The 23,097-nt window shown below is 45.0% G+C and overlaps 1 protein-coding gene across 1 annotated transcript in view; it reads right to left on the bottom strand.

The window, feature by feature from the left end:
* The window catches only part of CDH13 (cadherin 13), a 1,038,265-nt gene that overhangs the window by 157,060 nt on the left and 858,108 nt on the right, over positions 1 to 23,097 (bottom strand). Inside the window, exon 8 of the mRNA XM_007182584.3 lies at positions 2,863 to 3,003. Within this exon, the coding sequence (XP_007182646.1) occupies positions 2,863 to 3,003 (141 nt within the window). The remainder of the gene's footprint in view (positions 1 to 2,862; positions 3,004 to 23,097) is intronic.

Here is a 23,097-nt window from a genome sequence, read left to right on the forward strand (position 1 = left end):
TACCACCATTTCCCCATCGCCAGCACGCCAGAGAACGTGAGGTGACAAGCACTAGTGCTCTTCACCATGCAGCTCATTTGACATGCACAAGAACCCAGTGAGGTGGGCGTTATGATCAGCCCCATGAACAGGTGACAAAACGAGAATGTAGATGGTGAACGTGCTCAGATCCCGTGGCTGGTAGGTGTGATATGAATCCAGTTCTGGTCCAGATCCCAGCCCTTCACATCGCTGTTATACCACCTCTACCGTTCTGGTGTCCAAAATGTATGAATCAGTGATAAAGAACATCAGCCATCCTGGAACGTGTTAGAAAATTTAATTGTGAATTTGATTTATCCAACATTGGCAAAGACTCCTATGGGATACGTAATATCTAAGAGAGAGAATCTGATGTACTTGGCTAGCTACCCATTTTTCTCGTTTTGTTACTTGTATCTCCATATGAGTTGTGACATCATCTCTGCCCTGAGGGAATCTCAAGCTCATTGTCCAATGTCCATTTTTAAAAAAATAAATTTATTTATTTATTTATTTTTGTCTGTGTTGGGTCTTCGTTGCTGTGTGCGGGGTTTCTCTAGTTGTGGTGAGCAGGGGAAACTCTTTGTTGCGGTGCATGGGCTTCTCATTGTGGTGGCTTCTCTTGTTGTGGAGCATGGGCTCTAGGTGCTCGGGCTTCAGTAGTTGTGGCACGTGGGCTCAGTAGTTGTGGCTCACAGGCCCTAGAGCCCAGGCTCAGTAGTTGTGGTGCACAGGCTTAGTTGCTCCGCGGCATGTGGGATCTTCCCGGACCAGGGCTCGAACCCATGTCCCCTGCAGTGGCAGGCGGATTCTCAACCACTGCGCCACCAGGGAAGCCCCCAATGTCCATTTGAAGAGAGTTTTGTGCTTTTGCCAATATTCACAGATGAATACATTTTCCATTATACTACTTAAGGTCTCTTACTTTAAGATCTATGTTAAAATTTTTCCTTAATTCATTGGTATTAATAACAACAACAACAAAAGCCTCTCACTCACAGTACTTAGTCCATAACTAGGTATACAATTCTGAGCTTAGTTTAGGCTCCACTGAAATAACTAATTAATCTCATCTACCTGGTAACGTTAATAGGTTTTCTCATTTTAGATTGGGGTTATCCAATTTCTATTTTCATTACTATGTCTATATTGAATATTACACTGTGCCTTGAGTTATTCTTTTGAAAGAGGTTTGCAAGAAATTCTGCAGATAAACCAATATCTCCCAATGAATATCCCATGAATACCAGCTTGATGAGCCATGGTGAGATGGACCAGGAAAAATTATTCCCAGGCCAAATAAGTCTGAGAAACCCTACAGACCATACCTACCCCTCTTGGAGAAACACAAAGCATTTTAAAGGTACCCAGAAGTCCTACAGTAAAAGAAATCTTTCACACCATTCCTCTCAGTGTTCTCCACATCTGTCTGACCCTGAAATCTCTTCCCACCCCCTGCCCTATAATGATAATAACTTGTGGAACTAATTTCTTGGAACACAGTTTGAGAAACATGGGAATAATAAGCAATCTGTATTAGCAGTTTTAGAAACAGTGCCATGGGAGCGACAGAACAGACCGTGTTAGCTACGTGGACTTTGTTGTTTTGAGGTTAGAATCCTGAGTGTCCAAGACACCACTGGGAGAGGGGGAAATTTCCACCTCCTGAATGAGTCATGTAGGGCTGCTCATGTGGAGAGGTCACTGCGGAACCAGGGGGCTGAGAAGGGCCACCTGGGGTAGCCCTGAGACACTTGAGAGAGGGGTGGGCAACTGCAAATCCAGACATGGATCTTTTCTCTGAACGCCCAGGAGGGTAGAAAATATCAACGGCTTCCTTGGAAGCAAAGCACTGCAGTTGAGAGCATGGTAAACAGTGATGCTGTGCTCACGTCCCATTTCTGCCACTTACTCTGCCTATAACCTGGAGATCTAGATTCTCTGAGCTTAAAATAAGCACTCTCATTGGGTCAAAAATGTGGCTCACGAATCCAACCTCACATGGTCAGATGAGGCAATGGATGGAGGGTGGAGAGCCCGTGGTGGTGGCGGATGTCCGGGAAAGGTCTGGCAAACGACGGGGCTGTCATTACTGATGCTACGCTCCTGCTCAGTAAGGGGGGCGTCAAGTCCTTGGCTCTGGTCCTGACCCCCAAAGAAACCATGACCATAGCACATTTCCATCAGATGCACAGTGCCAGTGACTTCCTAGCCTGGATACAAATTCAGCAGCTGGATGAAATCTTGCATTTGACTCAGCCTGTCCCCAAACATTGCTCCACTGGAAAAAATGGGAAACAGCAAGCACGATCCACTATCATAAAAGCACAGGAGCTGCGAATAAGTAATTCGCAGCTAGCTCTCCCAGACAAGCTAACTTGGTTGTTATTTATAAGCTCCTGGGCCACCCTGTTATGGCCAAGAAAATCTGCTTTACCTTCTTGATGTTTTTCCGTCTGGCCTCTCAATCTGTACTTGCTGAAAAAAATAGTTATTGTTATGCTAAAATCACAATAGGACTCACACAATTCAGCACTAAATAACACCAATAAAACTATGAAAATGGCACTTTGGCATTAAAAGTTGTCTTCTTATGGACTTTAACAAGATTCAATGCTTTTGTTTTCATAATGCTTTGGTATTTTCAGCTTTACAAAAAAAAAAAGAAAAAAAAAAAAGAAAAAAAAGTAAAAAAGTATTCCAGCAAGACACCATCTTCTCTCCACAAAGGAGGGTTTTGATGTCCCAAACAGGGAGTTGGCTAGGGCTGTGGTACACTGAATTAATATTAATCAGCAATCACGGCCATGACCACAAGGCTGGCGTTCAACAGGGGTTTACCTCTTTCTTGGTGAATTTAGGTGAGTGATCGTTTTTGTCATCGATCATGATTGTCGCTGTGGCCGTGCCTGTTAATCCAACATCCAGTCCAGCCATATCTTGAGCCTCAATGATCAACTCATACTTGGGATTTTCCAGAGTCTACAAAGCAAAAGCACAACAGAGGATGACATTTAGATCTGGGTTATCACTCGGGATAGGGGAGATGCACGTTGCTCGGGCTGACGCTGTGTGCCCCTCTCCATCTAGGGCAGGCGCCTGTCATAGCACTCTTACCTGCTGTGCATAAATGTGTCTTTGGAATCTCTCCAAGGCAAGACAGTCACTATTCATAGACTAGAGTTGGCTGTGGGGATGGAAACTTAATATCATTTCCCTCATGCAATATCATTTACCACCATAATTCCTTGATATTATTTTAAGGGTTGCATAAAATATAATCATATGCATAATTTATAATTTATTTAATCATCTTCAATTATTAGGACTTGAGGTTATTTCTAGTCTTCTTAAAATTTTGACAATTTTAAATAACACTACAATGAACATCTTTATTCAGGAAGCTCTCAATGTATTTTGATTAAAAAAAAAAAAGATAGATTCCAGGAAGTGGAATTATTAGGCTAAAGAGTATGAACATTTTAAGAGTCTTTATTGATATTTCAACATTGCTTTCAAGAAGATCTTACCGATTTTCGTATCATTCCTATCAGGATGTTTAGTTTATGACCCCAGGCATGGCTTGTCGCTAAAGAACAGCCGACCTTGCCCCATGAAGCACATTGGGGGATGAGCGTGATTCTATAATGGTTGTCGAACAAGGACGTAAATTTCTCATAGCACTTGCCCTTCACCAACTTGCAGTGAAGGTAGCTGTGGACATACCCCAGGGCAGCTTCAAGCGCTAACTCTAGTGGATATGTGCTGCCTTGCCTTCCCAAGCATCCATCCCATCCTCCTCTGGTACTGAGGCTATACTTCCTTTGGGGGTATCATCCCTGCCACACTCTTAGTGCACGTGGAGTTCAGGTAGGGTTGACTCTATCCCTGGACTAGGGATGGTCATGTAGCTCAGGCTTGTACAATCAGGGCCTCCCATTCCCATTGCCATGTGATGGGCACATAACCCAAGTTAGGCCACCTGGGATTGAAACTCAGTTCCAGGACATATTTCTTTAGAACTTGTAGGCAAAAGAACTCCTCTTTCTGTTGGACTTGAAGGTGGTAGGACCAAAATCTGGAGCTGGTGGTGACCATTTGCAACCACACAGAGAAAGGCAGCCTGAGAAAGAAGACAACACAGAACTGAGAGGTAGGGATGGAGTTCTTTTAACCTAATTTGAGCTCTTTAATAGTCATTGTTGAAGCCAGAATTTACCCCTCAGATTTGTGATTTCTATGAGCTAATAAATTTCTCCTTTCCTTAAAACATTTAATTGAGATGTTCTGTGAGAAGCAACAAGGGAATTCTGACTAATATTGCAACGAATGCTATGATCAATTATCTGGTTATTTGCAAGAAAGTGTAAGAGCAATTGTATCACACTAGGGTATCACAATAGGCTCTTCACAATAGTATTCCAATAATTTCATGAATACATTGTTTTTCCTTTTAAAATTTTCCCCTCTGCAGAAATATTTTTTTGACCAAAGAGAGTTATTATAATTTTTTCTTTCGTGAGTTTATGCATTCCTTTAGTTGGAAGTTATTGAACATCTAGTCTAAATATGGTGCTGGGGATATAGGGATGGGAAAAGGGTCCTTTTCTTTAAGGGGTTCAGAGATGTTTAGGGTTGACGACAGGCATGTTCACATATAACTGTAACAAAATAGAGTCAGAGCTAAACAGAGGTACATACAAATTATTTCGCTAGCACAAAGGAAGGACATGGCTTAACTCTCCTGTAGTTTAACAAATTTTATAAATAATTTAAAAAAATGAACCAGCCAATTCCTGTCTCCTCATATAAATAAAACTTTATGACTGCAATGGGAACTCGACTGATAAACCTAGTGGAAAATCAATTAGACTATGAACTAGATATATTGCAAGGTTTGAAATGAGATGTTCCAAAGTCTCAATTTTCTGCCAAACTTAAGGCTACCAAAGAATATGTTTTGTATTGTCAAAGAATATCCAATTATTGTAAGGAAAATAGAAATGATCCAGTCATTTCTAAAGTGGAAAGTGAGCACTCCTCTCTACCCACCCCCAACCCCGTCTCCAAGAGGTAAATGTTGTTAGTAGTCTGGTGTCTCCCTCCTTTGTCCTACACATCACACACACACACACACACGCGCACACACACACACACACATTTTAGATACACATATATTTAAACAAATGATAGCATTCACACCGCTGCACAATCCGTCTTGCCATATCACTTTCACCTCTGCTTACAGATCTGTCTATTCATTTCAACAGCTGTATAACAGTCCACTGTATGGACCCAGCATAATTTATTCAATCATTCCCTATTGGATGGTCACTTGTTTGAGTTGCTTCCAGACCAGCATAATTTATTCAATCATTCCCTACTGGATGGTCATTTGTTTGAGTTGTTTCCAGACCAGCATAATTTATTCAATCATTCCCTACTGGACGGTCATTTGTTTGAGTTGTTTCCAGATTTCCACTTTGAAAAGCAACTCGAAGATAAGAAGTCCACTGGCCTATGAGTATTTGGGGATTTTTCTATAATAAACATAATTGCTTTCACAATGACAAAAGTAATAAAAACCAAGCAACCAATGATAAAAGCACCTCCTCTGAAATGTGGAAGACTTAGAGAAAATGGCATATGTATGAGCCCCCTTGCTCTTGCACAACTGGAAAACCTTCCACTCACCTCTGACCTGCCTCCCACTCCAGCTGAGCCTTTTCTAGGAAGTCTGCCCCTAAATCCCTCTTACTTGAAATATACATGCACATGCGCATTTCTGCACCGCTCAGAGTCACTCTGCCTTTGTTACTCTGCTGGACAAGGCTCCTAGGCAGCCCACAGCTGCCCATCGTCTGGGAAGAAACACTGATGCAGAGGAATAGGCCCTGGTGGCCACGTGCACGTTTGTCTCCCTCACAACAGTTGAGTGAGTCACGGTTAACTCCCCAACCCCAGCTGGGACAATCGGATTCTGGGAATATGAAATGTGAAACCAGGCATCATGGAGACAGAATGTAGGGCAAACCCTCCTGCCTCTCCCATGCTGCTCCTGGGCCCAATAGAAGGATTTTACCTTCTTTTTTTTGGTTTTTTAAAATAAATTTATTTACTTATTTTATTTATTTTTGGCTGTGTTGGGTCTTCGTTGCTGTGCGTAGGCTTTCTCTAGTTGCAGAGAGTGGGGGCTACTCTTTGTTGCAGTGGGTGGGCTTCTCATTGCGGTGGCTTCTCTTCTTGTGGAGCACAGGCTCTAGGCGCATGGGCTTCAGTACTTGTGGCTCGTGGGCTCTAGAGTGCAGTAGTTGTGGCACACGGGCTTAGTTGCTCCGTGGCATGTGGGATCTTCCTGGACCAGGGCTCGAACCCATGCCCCCTGCAATGGCAGGTGGATTCTTAACCACTGGGCCACCAGGGAAGTCCAGGATTTTACCTTCTTGAATGTTCTGGGAGGACACTTACCACCCTGGTGCTCTTCTCTGCCCATGCGGGACGCACCCGGTCTGGGGGACGAGATCTTCAGCCGTCCAGCTGTTCTGTCACTGGTGAGTGAACTGAACAGGGGGTAGGAAGCTCATTGTCCTCTAAAGGCCAAGCTGCACTCTCCTTGGCATGATCTGATTCTTGGGTTTATTTCTCTCAGTTGGTTCAAGGCTCAGAGGGGAGATAGGTATTATCAACTCCAACAGAAAGAGCCTTTCCGGCTGAGTTACACTGAAGGCACCGCTCTAACCAGAAAGATGCAAGCTCTGCCTTTGAGATCTGGGCCTGTGCTGGCTCTTGACTTCAACTCTCCCCTGGATTCTGTAACACACCCTGGTGTTTATTCAGGAGATTCTTTTCGGCACTGAAGTCAGCCAGAATCAATTTCAGTTTCTTGCCATCAGAGGAAACGGTGGTGAGGAAAATGTTACTTGTTTACCCAATCCTATTGCTTTTGCCTGCAGGGCATACAGCTAGACTGTAAGAGGAACTTGTGTGACCAATTCTGGCCAATGGAATGTGGGCAGAAGTGATGGACTGACCTGGCCCCTAAAACTCCCACGTATTCCTCCATGTTTCCTATTCCCAAAGAGGAAGAAGCCTGGATCTCCAAATGACTAAATGGCACAGAGACCCTTTGCTGACCTGCTTTAGACTGAGACGTGAACAAGATACAAGCCGTTGTTCAGGTTTAAGGGAAGTTTATTACAGTGCTTAGACTACCCTGACTAATTTGAAGGCTATATTTCCTGTTTGGTCTTATTTTGAATGCCCATTTACTATCTCCCTAAGTGGATGACAAAGTTTTCAAGGGCAAGGACCATGCCTTTGACCCCAACACCTAGCCAGTATGCAGCACGCAAGCTGGGTGATTTACTTTCATTATTGATAATGATGATATATTACTGTTTCCCTGAACTAAATTATATCTCAAAGGTCTGAGCATATCAGTGGCATTTCCAAACCAGAGCCATTTATTCTCAGGGAATGGCTTATTCTTTGGGGAACTCTAGCTCAAGGAGATCGGAGTGTATTTTGACAAAGAGAAGCACTGTGTCAAAACCGGGAGAATGAAATTGACTGCTTTGATTTTATTTTAAGCTATCTGATCTGTAAGACATATCTAAGAGTCAAGCTGCTCTCCTGGTTTGAATTCTGCAGCTATGCATTTCTACTGTATTTGCCATCTCTTCCTGGGTGTCTACTTGCTACCAGTTAATATATATCCTAGAAACAAAAGGAAGATGGTGTGTCTGCAAGAAAAAGCCTCGGGTGTATCTCCACAGACACGGGCTGGGTTCATTGATCACACTGATTTGAAAAGCAAACATTCCATCCTGAAAAAAAAGAATCAAGCCGTGTCACTAAATATGGCATGTAATCAATCACCGGACCCTTGATGTTTTACACAGCTACCGCGACTGCCATACGAGTGAGCATTTAACGGAACATTTATCACTAATAACAAGCACAATGGTAGCTGTGGGGGGGAATCAATGAATAAATGTTACATGGAGAAAGGTTCTGCTATTAACCCATGTGGTACCCCATCCTCCTCTTGCTTCATCTTGAACTGCCCTCCACATCTCTTTTCACACTTTGTCCAGACTGGATTTCCTTCTACTGTACCCCACTTTTTCTTACTTTTGACCTTTCCACCTCTACTTCCTCCTTTAGGTGAGTTCCTGCTCATTTCTGATGGTCATCCTTCACTGCACTGAAGCTCCATGAAGGCAGGGACCTTATTGCATAATGGGGTAGCTGACACTTAGGGAAGGACAATCAGCATTTGATCAATCACTGTTACCTTGGCTCCACCTCTTAGTAGCTGAGTGAACCTGGTCAAGTTACTTAAGTTCTCCTTGCCTCAGTTTCCTCACCTGTCCAATGGGGAGAATAATAATACTTCTAGGATAAGTGAGGATTAAAATAGGTAAGATAAAATGCCAAGCATGGAGCTTGGCATGTGTAGATGGCTGCTGTTATTACGTAGTAGAACCTTTGGAAAGTCTTCTAAGGATGTGGCAAGAAGCTAGGATGGCCTCCAAGGACAGCCAGAAGCAACTGAATGCTGCCAGGAACCACTGAAGAGCCCGGAAGTGGATCCTTCCCCAGTCAAACCTTCTGATGAGACTGCAAATTCTGCACCAACACAGAGACTGCAACTCTGTGACAGTCTCGTGAGCAGAGGACACAGCTAAGCCATGCCCAGACTCCTGAACACACAAACTGTGAGACAGGAAATATCTCTTGTTTTAAGTTACTACATTTTGGAGTAATTTGTTATGCTGCAATAAATAATGAATACAGTTTTTCTCCAGCACTATCACAGTCTGTAATATTCTCATTTATTGATTACTTGTTTATTGGCTGTGTTGACCCTGACCACTTGAGCTCCATGAGGTCATGGACCTTGTCTTGTTTCAAGTTTTATCTCCCAGCTACTAATTCAGTGCCTGGCACATGGCTGTTATGCACTAATTAGTCACTTACAGATACATTTTTTATAAAATAATGAATGACAAAGAGTGATGCGCCTGTAAATGTTCAACAGCACATGTGCCTGATTTGCAGCGTTTGTCAAGTTTGGTGGTTTAAATACTCTTACCATGGCTGATTTCAAGCTACCATGATGTCACAGAGTACATAGTTGGAAAGTGATATACACAATCAGTTATTATGAGCTGGTAAGACTTGGCTCCAGCTTATAAACTGTGCTTTAAGGTTCAAGGAAATCTGCAAGAGTCTTTTTCAATAAATCCTTTTGTTGTCTAACATTGCAGGTATTGTTAATGAGAAATATTAGTATGAGATTTATGGGAAAGATGCAATGCAATTTATTTATTTATTTACTCATCAGCTTTGCCCGGATAGGCTGAGACTCCTTGTGATATGGCACCTGAACAGGGACCACATTCTTCTGCACCTGACACCTGGTCTATAAGTACTGCAAGCAGATTGGTGAAAACATTATCTGGAGCAGAACAAGTTGTTGTCTGTCTGGAGTTTGATTTATCCACTCTGGCCACATAACACTGGGGAAAGGTAGTCCATAAATCCAGCAGGAACCGTGTACATCCCCTTGTAAAAGGTGCCCTTTTCCCACTGCAGACAGCGAGTGACATTCCTCCATCTTCCTATGCAACACGGCGAGTTGGGTTTGACTTGTGTTTGTCTTTAGGGCTCCTTTTACTTTGCTGCTCAGCGCTAATGTGAACGTTCAGGTACTTGGCTGTCATCTGCTGTGTTTTCATTTCGGCTGGGGTAAGGATAAAGAGAAGGCATAGCTCATTTCCCCACATTTACTGGTTGCTGACAAAGCCAGCAGGGTGGGGAAGCAGCAGGGGAAATAAACACAGCCTCTTAGACACATGAGGTTGGAATAACCTAAGTGATAGATTTCAGGTTGAGGGATACCAAAATCAAATAAAACATTTCCATGTGAAGTGTACTTCTTCTGATGTTACTGATGAGTCACGGCAAATAAAATGCCAAAGGCATTCATAACGTACCTGGAAAAATCACACCCTTCAGACCCAAGGTGGTAAATATTTGACATTCAGGTTGATTCCACTGAAACATTTATATAGTGTCTACTAGGTTCAAGTAACTCTGCGAGGATGTGATGAATGATACAGATGCTGCTTTCAGTCCATTTTTAGATAAGCGAACAGAAAGCAAGTAGATAAAGTATGATGAGATAAGTGTTATTCGAAGTGTACCAATTAAGGTCTGTGAGAAGGGGGTCAGGACATGGGGTGCTCAGGAAGGCGATATGAATTTTATTTAATATTTACTGAGCACTTACGACGCATTAGGCATTGTGCTAGAGAGTAGTAACGAGTAAAGGGAGACAAATCTGGTGCTAGATAATTCCCAGGTAATTTGAGCAGAATGAGACGGGAGTAAGAAGAGTGCTGTGGTTATTGCGAAAGAAAGGTCACTTAGCCCAGACCTTGGTGGGGGGAGGAAGGAGACGTTCCTGCAGAGGAGAATCTCCTACTATAGGATTAGAAATGGGGTCTTGATGTGGAAGTGAATTTCTGTGGAAGAAGATGAGAAGCTATTAATCCTAAAACAGTATTAAATTCAATGGTTTAATCAGAACTGAAGACTGATTCTGATTCTGGTCAGGACACCCTGGGAACAAGAAGAAGTATAAAATATATTCCCTACTTTCAAGGAACTCATAGCTTGGCTGCAGGTAAAACATGTACAAGTGGCTCCACAAGGCACCAGGCAGTGTGTGCTGCACATGCGCGCAATAGCCTTAGGTGTGCTGCACATGCGCGCAATAGCCTTAGGTGTGCTGCACATGCGCGCAATAGCCTTAGGTGTGCTGCACATGCGCGCAATAGCCTTAGGTGTGCTGCACATGCGCGCAATAGCCTTAGGTGTGCTGCACATGCGCGCAATAGCCTTAGGTGTGCTGCACATGCGCGCAATAGCCTTAGGTGTGCTGCACATGCGCGCAATAGCCTTAGGTGTGCTGCACATGCGCGCAATAGCCTTAGGTGTGCTGCACATGCGCGCAATAGCCTTAGGTGTGCTGCACATGCGCGCAATAGCCTTAGGTGTGCTGCACATGCGCGCAATAGCCTTAGGTGTGCTGCACATGCGCGCAATAGCCTTAGGTGTGCTGCACATGCGTGCAATAGCCTTAGGTGTGCTGCACATGCGTGCAATAGCCTTAGATGTGAACGGTGCAGCTGGGAGGGCTACTGTGGTTTTTAAGTGGCTTCAGGATAACGCAGGCTGGAGCTGAGCTTTGAAGGAGGCTGTGAGGGCAGAGAATTCAGAGGGGGAAGAGGAGCCTGAGCACCAGCATGGAGGTCCAGCTATCACAGGGCCACTAGTGCGGCTGGAATCAAGGTTTGTGATGAGAAGAGATACAACCTATTGTTTCTTGAAAGTATCTCAGACATCATCTAGTCCATCCCACCTTCAAGGAGCTCCCAGCCTGAGGGAACAGACTTAGGGAATCCCAAGAAGCATATGGTTGGTTTGGGGCAGATCTGAACATGCTAAAGAATTGCTTGGTTTAATCTGTTTGATTGAGACAAGGAAGTACAGACGTCTAAAACTCGAAGGAAAATAAAATAAAATTGAAGTGCTCTTTCTCTATCGTTTTTATATATTTTCACAGTCACTGTTTACTGTGTTAGCCTGTTTCTTCTAAACTTTTGGCCTTGAATGGCCATGGCAACATTATGCCCAGTACACAGTAGGTGCTTAAGACAGACTGTCTCAGTCAGTGCTTCTGGAACTTGCTTGTATCAGAATTCCATGGTGGGTGCATTAAAACACAGATTTCAGCCCACTTCGAGGGCTTATGGTTCATGAGGTCCGGAGTAGGGCCTGAGAATGTGCATTTTCGGAAGGTTTCTGGGAGATGCTGACGCTGCTGATCTGAGGGCCACGCTTTGATCAGCATCGTTTGGAATGAACACTTGACGAAATGCAGGTCAACGAGTACCCTTATTTTAACGTAAAACTCACCTGTTTATGATGCAATTTAAATGAAAAACAGAAACAGTTTACCAAAGTTTCTCCGTGGAATTTTCCTTTTTTTTCCCTTTCTAGAAAAAATGTACTCCCAGTAAGACATTAACTAACACTATGGTTGCCCCTCGAGCCTGCTTCATCTTCTGGATGTCTCCTTTGGATGTTCTCCCTCAATTTTCATGGACCAATGACAGAACTTGTCATGGTCCCTGCAACATGGCCCTCCTCTCGGAGGCATCACCTCAAGCTGAACGCCTGGGAGCTGTCCTCAGCTCTTCCCGCTTTCACTTCCAAGAGCCCATCATCAAGTGTTACTGATGTCGCCTCCCCAGCCTCTCCTGAGTCCGTCCTCTTTCCTCTGTCATCCCTGTTGTCACATGACTTCGAGTCCTCATCTTTTCTCACCCGAGTTACTACAACAGCTTCCAGACTGGTTCCCTCTGCTCTCTTCCAGACCCCTCTCCACCCAAAGCCAGATACAGTGAGCTGTCTAAACTGACACTTGACCACAGGACCCTCCTCAAAATGCGTCAGCAGCCCTTCGGTAGCTACAGGATAAGCTCCAAGCTCCTGAGGCGTAGAAGACACCCCCGCCCTGGCCTGATCTCCTAGCGCTCCTCACTCACAGCGCTGCACCCCTGTAACGCCGGGCTACGTGCAATCCCAACACCTCGGGCTCTTCACTCCTTGACACCTTAGCTCATGCTGCGCCCTCTGCCTGGGAGGCCCTCCCCACCCACGATTCCCTCCACCCCCTTGGAGAATTACTCGTCCTTATAAACCTTACATAGATGTGTTTCCCTCTTAAAGCTTTTCTGCTCTTCCCAGAATTACTCCTTCCTCCTCTGCATTAGCTCTGTGTGTATGTCATGGTGAATGCTTTTTTCTTGGTTGACTTAATGACACAGCAATGTTCGCTTCACATGTCTGTCTCTGTGATTAAGCTGTTAGGTGCCCAGTGTCAGGTTCATGAGTCAAGCACAGGGCACAGTGGAAGTGAGCTCTAAATGCCGTCAAGCTTTTGGTCCTAGAGGCTTTCATACCTTCTGTGGTAGGCAGAATACTGGCCCCCAAAGATGTCCATATCCTAATCCCTGGAACCAGGGAATATGGTATCTTATGTGGCTAAAAGGACTTTGAAGATGTGATTGAGTAAAGAATATTGAGAGGAGAAGATTATCCTGGATTATCCGGGTGGATCCAAAGTAATTACAAGGGTCCTTATAAGAGGGAGGTGGGAGAGCCAAAGAAGGAGATGCAACAATGGAAGGAGAGAGAGAGAGAGACAGAGAGACAGAGAGATGGAGAGAGAGAGAGAGAGAGAGAGACAGAGACAGAGAGAGAGACAGAGAGACAGAGACAGAGAGAGAGAGAGACAGAGAGAGACAGAGAGAGAGAGAGAGAGAAGGAGGGAGAGAGAGAGAGAGAGGGAGAGAGAGAGAGAGAGAGAGAGAGAGGGAGAGAGAGAGAGAGAGAGAGAGAGAGAGAGAGAGGGAGAGAGAGAGAGGCTTGAAGATGAAGAAGATGGTACACTGCTGGCCTTAAAGATGGAGAGATGGAGGAAGGGACCATGAGTTAAGGAATGCAGGTGGCCTCTAGAAGGTGGGAAAGGCAAGGGGACAAATGTTTCCCTAGAGCTTCCAGAAGGAATCAGCCCCACTGACACCTTGAATTTACCCCAGTGAAACTCATTTTGGACTTCTGACTTCCAGAACTGTAAGATAATAAATGTGTGTTGTTTAATCCACAGATTTTGTGGTCTTGCTATGGCAGCCGTAGGGAATGGATACAGCTTCTCTGGAGAGCGCTCATCAAGCATCCTGCAGAGCCAAGATGCTCGCCAGCCTCCCTGCCCCATGTGGTGCTCATTGTCACCAGCTGCCACCTTCATTTCACTCCCACCTGCCCCCTTCCCAGGACTGCCCACCTTCCCAGAATAGCATCCACTATCTTCCCTCTGGAAAATATTTCCATTTCAATCCTTCGAAGCATAACGTCAACCAGACCTTTCCTACAACTCTGTCCAGCAGGAAGAGGAGATGAATTTCTTCCCATCTACAAAGTGGTAAATACCAGTTCAGTTTATTGGAGAGTTTTCTCTTCAAAATATACGGTTTTCAATATGTCAGTCACTTTCCGAGTATTCATTAGAGCCGTCGATGGAAGCAAGGACCCTGTCTCTAACTTACTCCTGCCATATCCCCGACACCTGGCCCTCTGAGACATGGAGGCCCCAAAATACTGCCTTTATGTGGCCACTGGGTTACACTCTTTGAAAATAAATTGAATTCTAAACCCCCCGGGGAAAAATCACACAGCCATCCCAGTGTCTGGTACTCTCTGTTAATATTTGACAAATGAATAAATCAAAGGATGGTGATGCGGATCACTACGCAGAAAACTTGGCCTCAGGGATGCTCTTCCGGGTTGCAGCAGTTGTGGGTCCAAAGGCAGGGCCTGGGCAAGGTTGGATGGGCTGAGCTGGTCTCTAGGAGGCTGGGTTGTGCAGAGTAGGGCACGGTGACAAGGCTCTAGCTTTCCAGGAGCGAGCAGGGAAAGTCCTTCCCCGTTAGACAGGCATCCATGCCAAGGGAGGTGTGGCCTTCTCTGATGCTGGTGGGGTGAGCTCTCCCCCACCTCATGGCAGATGCCCCAGGGCAGGTCCCAAGCCCAGGCTCAGCTCTTGGCCTGTCACAAATCCCGACTGTATAAGACGGAAGGGGGACCGGTAAAGGTGGGACAACCCAAGGCTCAGCAGTGAGGTCTGGATGGGAACGACCTTTCAAAAAAGAAGAGAGGGCGAGGGAATGTTGCTCAGACAGGCCTCAGCAAACCCGTCTGGGGGCTGCCTCAGGTGACCCTGGGGAGCCATAGGTGCCACAGTATAAAATCGGGAAACTGGTATCCCTGTCATCTGCCAAGCAGTCTCCGAAAGCAAATAGCTTTTCTTGGGTTTCGATTTATTACCTTCTAAAATGTCATTCTCTGTATGGGTAATAAAAGATAATACGTTTTACGGTGGCTCCTTATGTTAAGGTTTTACAAAATCTGTTATTAAATTATCTGCATAGAATCTAAATGAATCTTACTAGGTGACATGGAATAGCAAGGGGTTTTTTTTCCTTTCCTCTCCCCCAGATCAAGTGCAGTGAGAAGGGCGGCACTCTCTGCATGTTTTCTAATCACACAGCAGAAGGTAATGCTTTTAAGGTCAGACTAAAAAACTGCGTTCTGCTGTGTAATCGGCTTCACAAAGATACATACTGATCAAAACGTCCAGAAAATTCAATTACTGACTCCCAGTGACAAAAGCACGTGAGCCCACCGAGGGTTGGAGGATGTTTCTAAAATTAGGTTCTAAATGCTTACGACTTGTAGCCATTGCGGCTTTACCACCTTTGCCTGCTCTTGGTTCTCTGCATGTTAATGGCCTTTTGCCCGTTAATTTCAGGCGCTTAATCAGTGTCACCTCCTCCCCTTAGACAAGCACAGTCTAGGCGGCCTTTGTCAAGCTTGATCCATCCAGCTTTCCTAGAGCCTGCTCCCATGCAGATGTGATCTCTTAATGGAATCTGCCATCCAGGGTTACTTTTCATCAGTATTGTATGTTTTCTCTGAAGCCAAATGCATTTTTATGCAAAGCTTACTTTGCTTTAGAGTTCTATTGCTGTAATAATCCCAGGTAGCTTTAGAAACAAAGGACCCCACTGAGAGAGTAACGAATCGGCCACTGACACTCCCCCACTCCACCCGAGGACAGGAAAGCGATCCAGGATAGTCCTTTAACACGTCATTGGGTTATCCTCTTTGAAGATGGATTGAACTATTTCTAAATCATCCGAGGAAAAATCACACAAGATGGATTCCAATTATGCCACTGCTGTTGTTCCAAAAGCGAATTCATATTACCAGGGAGAAAAGGCAACAAGGATAACCCGGCCGTGGATTCTTCTGGAAGGCTCTCCTGTCACTTCCATGCCTGGCACAGTGCATCCTCTTGCTCACCTTCCTCCTGCATTATTTGGACGAGACTACCCAGCATCGTGATCTCCTGCCCCATTTGCACGAGGCGGCCCTTTTGTGATCTTGGCTGCGTCATTCATTTTGGTCTTGAAATCGTCTTGGCTCGGCTGACAAGAGCTGAGCCTATTAACACCCTTGCATGTTAGCTGAGCAAGGAACAAGGAGTCAAATGTTATGACTTAACATTTGGTCTTGCCCTTTGCCGGCCCAGTCTCGCAGAAGCCAGAATGTTGATAAAGACAAGTGTGTTCTTCTTCACAAATAATAAAACCCGTGAACATGCCCTTGGAGGGCTCCTTTCCATTTTATTTTTTAAAAATAACAATAAATAGAGTGCTCTGCGTTCCCTCCAGCTCCTCTCCAGTGCCCTTTTCAAAGTAGAGGGGAATTGAGCTCTGTTGCCTATAAAGATGTCCGAGAGGGAATCCCAGAGCCTCAGCTCAGGTCCCTGTGGGGGTCAGACCTCAGCCCTGGGACGAGACCACACCTCTGTGCCTCGTGCTCCCTCCTGGCTCTAACCCCAACCTATGGGCGCCCTCTCTGCTCCAGGCCACAAGTACTCATTCCTTACCAGTCCAGCTGGGTGCCATTCAGACCGTCAGTCATTATTAATAGTCATGGCTACATCCCTCATCGAGCACTTGCTATGTGCTGGAAGTGGTGCTGAACCCTTCGTGTGCCTTGCCTCTGCCGATCCTCATGACCCACCCCCCCTTAGGAGGGTAAGACTGTAGCTCCCACTGTATCGGTGAGGATTCTGTTGCCCAAGGACACACAGCTCTTATGTGATGGAGCTGGGACTGGAACGCAAGTTCTTGGGTCCACAGCCTACACTCCTAACTGCTACACTCTGGGGTCCCCTCGTCACCTCATAGCCTCTCTTAGTGGTAGCCCATGGATTCCATATGGGAACCCATTTCCCATCTGTTCACACCAGCCCTGGATGGGTTGGGCTTGGAAGGATCGGAGCTTCTTTCAGATCAGTCACCAGGTGTGGGCAGCTCTTTGGACACTCTCCACCAAGTCTCTAAATGTCTGCCTTCTTGGAGACCCCAGTATTCCCACAGCTTCATTTCTCCCTACCTTACTGATTCTGACAACTTCAATTACCACCTGTCTCTTTTATGTCCAAATCTCTCCTAATTCCCAAATACACACTTCTAACTGCTTGCTTGACATTTCCACCTGAACGTTTCACAAGCACTGCAAATACAGCATGTCCCAAAGCAAACTCAGGATCTTCCGAGCCAAGCACACTCCCTCCCTGTCCTGGTTTGTGGTGGCCTCCTCCACCCAGGCCACCGTACTAGAAGGCCCTGGTACCCTCTCTCATCCCCTCTGACTCTCTCTTAAAAAGGAATCTCACATTATCCCATTCTCACTATTCCCACTGCCCTTGTCTGAGTGTGGGTCACTGTGTCTCGCTTTGACTGCTATTTCCTGAGATAGCAGAATACAAACTTTGGAGCAATTTGGGAAGGAGTTATAGGGTGCAGGAAAGTGGAAAGAGGTCCTGGTTTAGCAGCATCATGACACTGATGGAGGGAAGGCCACCTGGACCAGCCCAGCATATGGTGCACCAGCAGCTGTAACCACTGGCCAGTGGGAGATTTTATATATATATATATATCTGAGATTTTTTTATATATATATCTATCTGTTTAAAAGTCTATCTCTATACCTATCTATCCATCCATACACACACACACACACACACACACACACACACACACAATGTTTACAATGGTTAGGTCAGTATGATGGAATTACAGATACATATTCTTTTTCCCTCCCTGTTTTGGGTTATCTATATTTACTATTTTTTCCTACTAGAAAAATGTATGGCTTGGGTTACGAGGAAATACATTTTAAAAGTTACAGTGTTAAAAAAGAAAAACAACAAAATAAACACAAAACCTCTTCAAAGTGATGCTTATGACATTAGATCTATACCCTCAGAATATTTTTTTTTCCCTTTTAAATTGTATTTTGGGACCAATGGAGAAAAACGTATTAAGCCAAGAGCTGTGTAAAAACCAGAAAACATCGGTATAAAGACAGAGAGACGGGGGCTTCCCTGGTGGCGCAGTGGCTGAGAATCCGCCTGCCAATGCAGGGGACACGGGTTCGAGCCTTGGTCTGGGAAGATCCCACATGCCGCGGAGCGACTAGGCCCGTAAGCCACAACTACTGAGCCTGCGTGTCTGGAGCCTGTGCTCCGCAACAAGAGAGGCCGCGACAGTGAGAGGCCTTTGCACCGCGATGAAGAGTGGCCCCCGCTTGCCGCAACTAGAGAAAGCCCTCGCACAGAAACGAAGACCCAACACAGCCAAAAAAAAAAAAAAAAAAAAAAGAGACAGAGAGACATTGGCTGAGCGCTGTCCTGCTCAAGCAGCCTGACCTGCCCACGACGCTGGCCGCGGTCCCCCCCCCCCCCCCCCCCCCCCGGAGCCAAGCATCCTGAGACTCTGCCGCTCTCCTTTCACTCACATCTCAGCAAGCCCTCCCCCCGCCCCCGGGCTGCAGGTGAGAACCTGAGACTCAGAGAGGGTTCATTCATTTATTCCTCAAATGTTCTCTGAGGGCCGATTGAGGGCCATGAGTTTGTTTAGCTGGTGGGGATAGAGCTGCAGACAAAAGTCACAAAGACACCCCCCCCCCCACCATGGAGCGTATCTTCTAGGTGAGGAGACAGATTGTAACAAAACCAACAGAGATAGATGCTATGCTAAAAAATTAAGAAGGGGGATAGAGAGTTCTGGAGTGAGGGCGGAGGCTCAAAGAAGGTCACATCTGATCAGAGCCATGAAGAGACCAAGGGGGAGCCACAAAGATACCCTGGGAGAGAGCAATCCAGGCAGATGAGTTAGCAAGTGCAAAGGTCCTGAGGTAGAGGCACGTGGGATGGATAGTTAAGTCTGAAATATTTTAAAAACACTGAAAGTAATTCTTGAGGACTGACTTCTGACATTCTTGCTATTCTGCTCTATTGATATTCAAGGCAGTGAGCACCTGTTTAAAATAGAAGCAAATGCTGGAGATGTAGTTTTGGATAGATGACTTGACTATAAGCTTTATGAGGGCAGAGACCATACCTGCCTTCCAAATGTCCCATATTCATTTGTTGGATGGACGAATGAATATAGTTGTGATTTTTATAAAAGAGAAAAAGGTTTTCATCAACTTACAAAAAATAAAAAGCATGTTTCATTCAATGCCAGCTGAAATCCAATCTGCCCAAATTTCATTATAGACCTAAAAATCAAAGGTTGGGATTTTAACAACATAAAAGTATTTTAAAAATAAACAGAATAAATGACACCTTCTATGCGGAATGCACTTTTCTTTCTTTTATAAACATTGACTCCCACAAACAGAGATCTGTCATCTAACAGGGACGCTAAGTGCTGCTATTTGGCCCAGCAATCAACGCAAACATTTGGCAGTTCTCAGACTTATTATAGTCAACTCCAACCCCATGGAACTTTTAATAAGAGAGCGTAAAAGAAAAGGGAAAGTAATGAAATGGACAGAAATGAAAACTGGGTGGTGCCCTGATCTCAGACTTAGGACCTCCCCAGACCCAATTTAATCAATTACCAAGTTGATCAATTCCACCCCCTTAAGTTGTTTATATCCATCCTCTTCTTTCCATTCCCATTACTTCTCCTTTAGTTGAAGGCACAAAAAATAAGCCTCTGTGGTCTCCCTGAGTGCCATCTCACCACCTCAAGTGCATTTTCATGACAATTATCTTTCTAACGCTCAACCCTGCTCACTCTGCTGCTGTGCTCTAAACCTTTCCACGGCTCCTTATTGCTGCCAGGATCCTGTCTAAGCTCTGGGGCTTGGCACTTGAACGCCCTTGGAGATTTGTCCCCTTCTAATTGCATTTCCTACCACGCCTCCCCTCATTCGTTATCCCAGCAATACTTAATCGCTGGCCATGGTTTCTTAACCCCGCCAGGTTCTCCTCACCTCTATGCCTCCGCAAACACTGTTCCGATTGCCTAGGACGGCTTCCATCCACGTGTCCTCCAGGCAGGCACCCACTCATCGGTTAAGTCTTAGCTCCCACGTTACTCCTCTGTGAAGCCTATCCGGATTCTGCCACGTCTACTTTGGAGTCTACTTTTCTGTACTCCCACTGTGCCTTATTCATGCTTAGGTTTAATAAATACCCACCTTATCACTATTGCACATTTAGCTCCCTGCTAGCCTGTAAGCTTCTCAACAGCTGTGACTCTGTGCCCATCAGTACAGTTCTTGGACATCAAAGATGCCTAATAAATACTTAAAATTGGAAAGAATGATCGAGTGTGACTTCAGCCTTAGGAAACTCTGAATCTTGGTGAGTAACAGTCCCCTGGACCAGCCAGGATCCACCTCTGGCTGAGGTCATAATAACGAGGTGTGGAGATGGTGTGGCCTTCAGAATCAGACAGCATGAGCTGCAGCCCTGTCCCACCCCTTACAACCCGTGTGGACCTGGACAAATCACTTAGCTTTCTCGGTGCTTCCAATACCGCCTCTGAAAATGGGTATATCATCATCTACCTTGTTGGTAAATGGGTATATCATCATCTACCTAAAGGTTGTCATGAGGATTAAGGAAGAGGATGCCTGCAAAATGATTAGCACATCATGAAGGGAACACCACCACCTAGCTGCACGTGTTGACTGTGGACGAGTTACTCTCATGAAGTCTCACTTTTATCATTTGTAAAAGAGAGGGAATAATAGTATCTACCCCACAGTGTTGTTGGGAGGACTAAATGAAATGATACATGCACAAGACCCAACAGTGAGCATTTGTTGAGCATTTATTATTACTATGATTGCACCCAGGATGCTCTCTTACTGGACCGCTTATCACTGTGAATTGTGCCGTATGTTTACAAAGCTGTCAGCTGTTAGGAGCCAGGGATCACTGATGTCTCTTCATTGTCATATCCGTGACACCTGCCTATTGTCAGGCGTACAGCAGATGTTCATTAAACACTAGCAGACCAGTGCCTACCCAAACGTCTACTGCCCTCTGTCTCTCCAAACCGTACCTGCCCTTGAGGGCTTGGCTCAAGGGTCCCTCACATCCTGAAGGCGGTCCCTACTTCCTACTGTAGGTTATCTGCTTTTGAAACCTACAACATTTGCATGTCTCTCACATCTTCCCTGTAATATATTTCAGCCTGGAACCTACAATGGTTATTTACATTTCAGCTGCCCTGAAAGATGGGGTGTGCCCGTGTAACCACGTCCCCTTGACAAGCTCTCAATCAGCCAGACACTCACTGCTGGTCTGTACCCTGGAACCCTCAGTCCCAGCATATTTTACCATCCAGAAAAAGGCCCTGTGGCTATGAGTAATGGATATTTTACAGGGTCTGAGCAAATCAAGAATGGCTGGACATTCTTCACCATGCAGGAACGGGTGGCCAGGGATATTTTCACAGATACACCATTTAAACATCATCATAATACTGTGAGAAAAAAATCTACTCAAATCCACCCAGCATAGCTCTCTGCAGTATTGAAGACTGCCTCTGTTCAAGCCAGAGGCACCCACATTAAAAATAAATGCTTAGTCGGAGAATATTTAATGGCATGGAAAATGTTTCTATTACATTGTTGAGAGGAAAAAGCAGGTAACAAAACTGTATGAACACGGAGATCCCATTTTTGTAAGAAATGGACTTATCTATACGCAATTTTTAAATAGGGCAGGAGAATTACGTATAGCAAGATATTAACAGCAATCATCTCTGACTGGTGTGGTTATGCAATTTTAATTTTATTCTTTGTGTTCTTTTCTAATTTTCTAATTTTTTACAATAAACATTATTTAGTGGTCGGAAAAAGAGTAAGTTTTATTACCTGAACTGAAATGTAAGGTCAAGGTGATTTGGACATCTCTATGTGATTTTGGGGGGAGGGGAATGGATCACAAGGCGTGTGGTACTGGATGTGGCCTCTTGCTCTTCTCTCCTCCTCATGTCCTAGGCTCCAGTGCAAAGCCAAGAGTCCCAAGACCCGGGCTTTGCTTGAAAGCAGACAACCATTTCCTTGAACCGAGAAGTGACGGCCATTAGCAATTCTAACAGGGGAGTCTGTGCGGCCCTCCCATTACAATAGAAAAAGCACATTAAGTAAAGGACACAGGCCTCGAGGCGGCTCTCTAAATGTCAGCGTGCAGCCCTGCACGTTTATATCTCAGCAAACACGCAGGCCACTCCAGAGAGCCCGGCCGACAGCTGGCTGGGGTGCGAACCAAGAATTCGACTAAATGTTAATTGGCCTTGAGGTGTGACACGGGGGTCCTTTAAAGGCTGTGCTGGGAAACTTCGTCTTTTCCCAGCTTTGCTTCCTTTAATGCGGTCATCCATAAGTCATGAGGAGGATCTGGCTAGTAAGCACAGGAGGAGCAGAGCTGTTTAACTCTTTCCTACCCCCAAAGCATCCATTATCCACATGGTATTCTGTGCCTGTGAAAGCACCACGAGGTCTAATGTTTGGATGGAACATACCCATACATATTAGCAGTCCCTTATATTAGTTTCCTGGGGCTGCTGTACCGCGGCACCACAAACTGGGTGGCTTAAAGCAACAGACATTTATTGTCTCACAGTATTTCAGTCCTTTTTATGGCCACATAATGCTCCATTGTATGGATCTACCCCATTTTACTTATCCACTCATCAACAGATGGACATTGGGTCGCTTCTACTTTTTTGGCTATTATGGATAATGTTGCTATGAGAACTCATGTACACATTTTCATGTGGACCTATGTTTTCATTTCTCTTGTGTATATACTTAGGAGTGGAATTTCTAGGTCATATCATCTGTCTTTTTTTTTTGATGTAGGCATACAAATTGATCTCTTTAAAAATTACTCTTCATGGATTGGGGTTTTGTTTTTTTTTTGGAATTGGGGTTTTAAAACTGGAGTTCATGGACACCCCAGGGATGAATTTGGGACATCTCCTAACCTCAGAAATTGTATGTGAAATTATGGTTTCTTGTACATTGTTTCCTGGGGAGATGTTACATCAGATTCTG

The sequence above is a fragment of the Balaenoptera acutorostrata genome, chromosome 19 (genome assembly GCF_949987535.1).
Source record: "Balaenoptera acutorostrata chromosome 19, mBalAcu1.1, whole genome shotgun sequence".
Classification (NCBI taxonomy): domain Eukaryota; kingdom Metazoa; phylum Chordata; class Mammalia; order Artiodactyla; family Balaenopteridae; genus Balaenoptera; species Balaenoptera acutorostrata.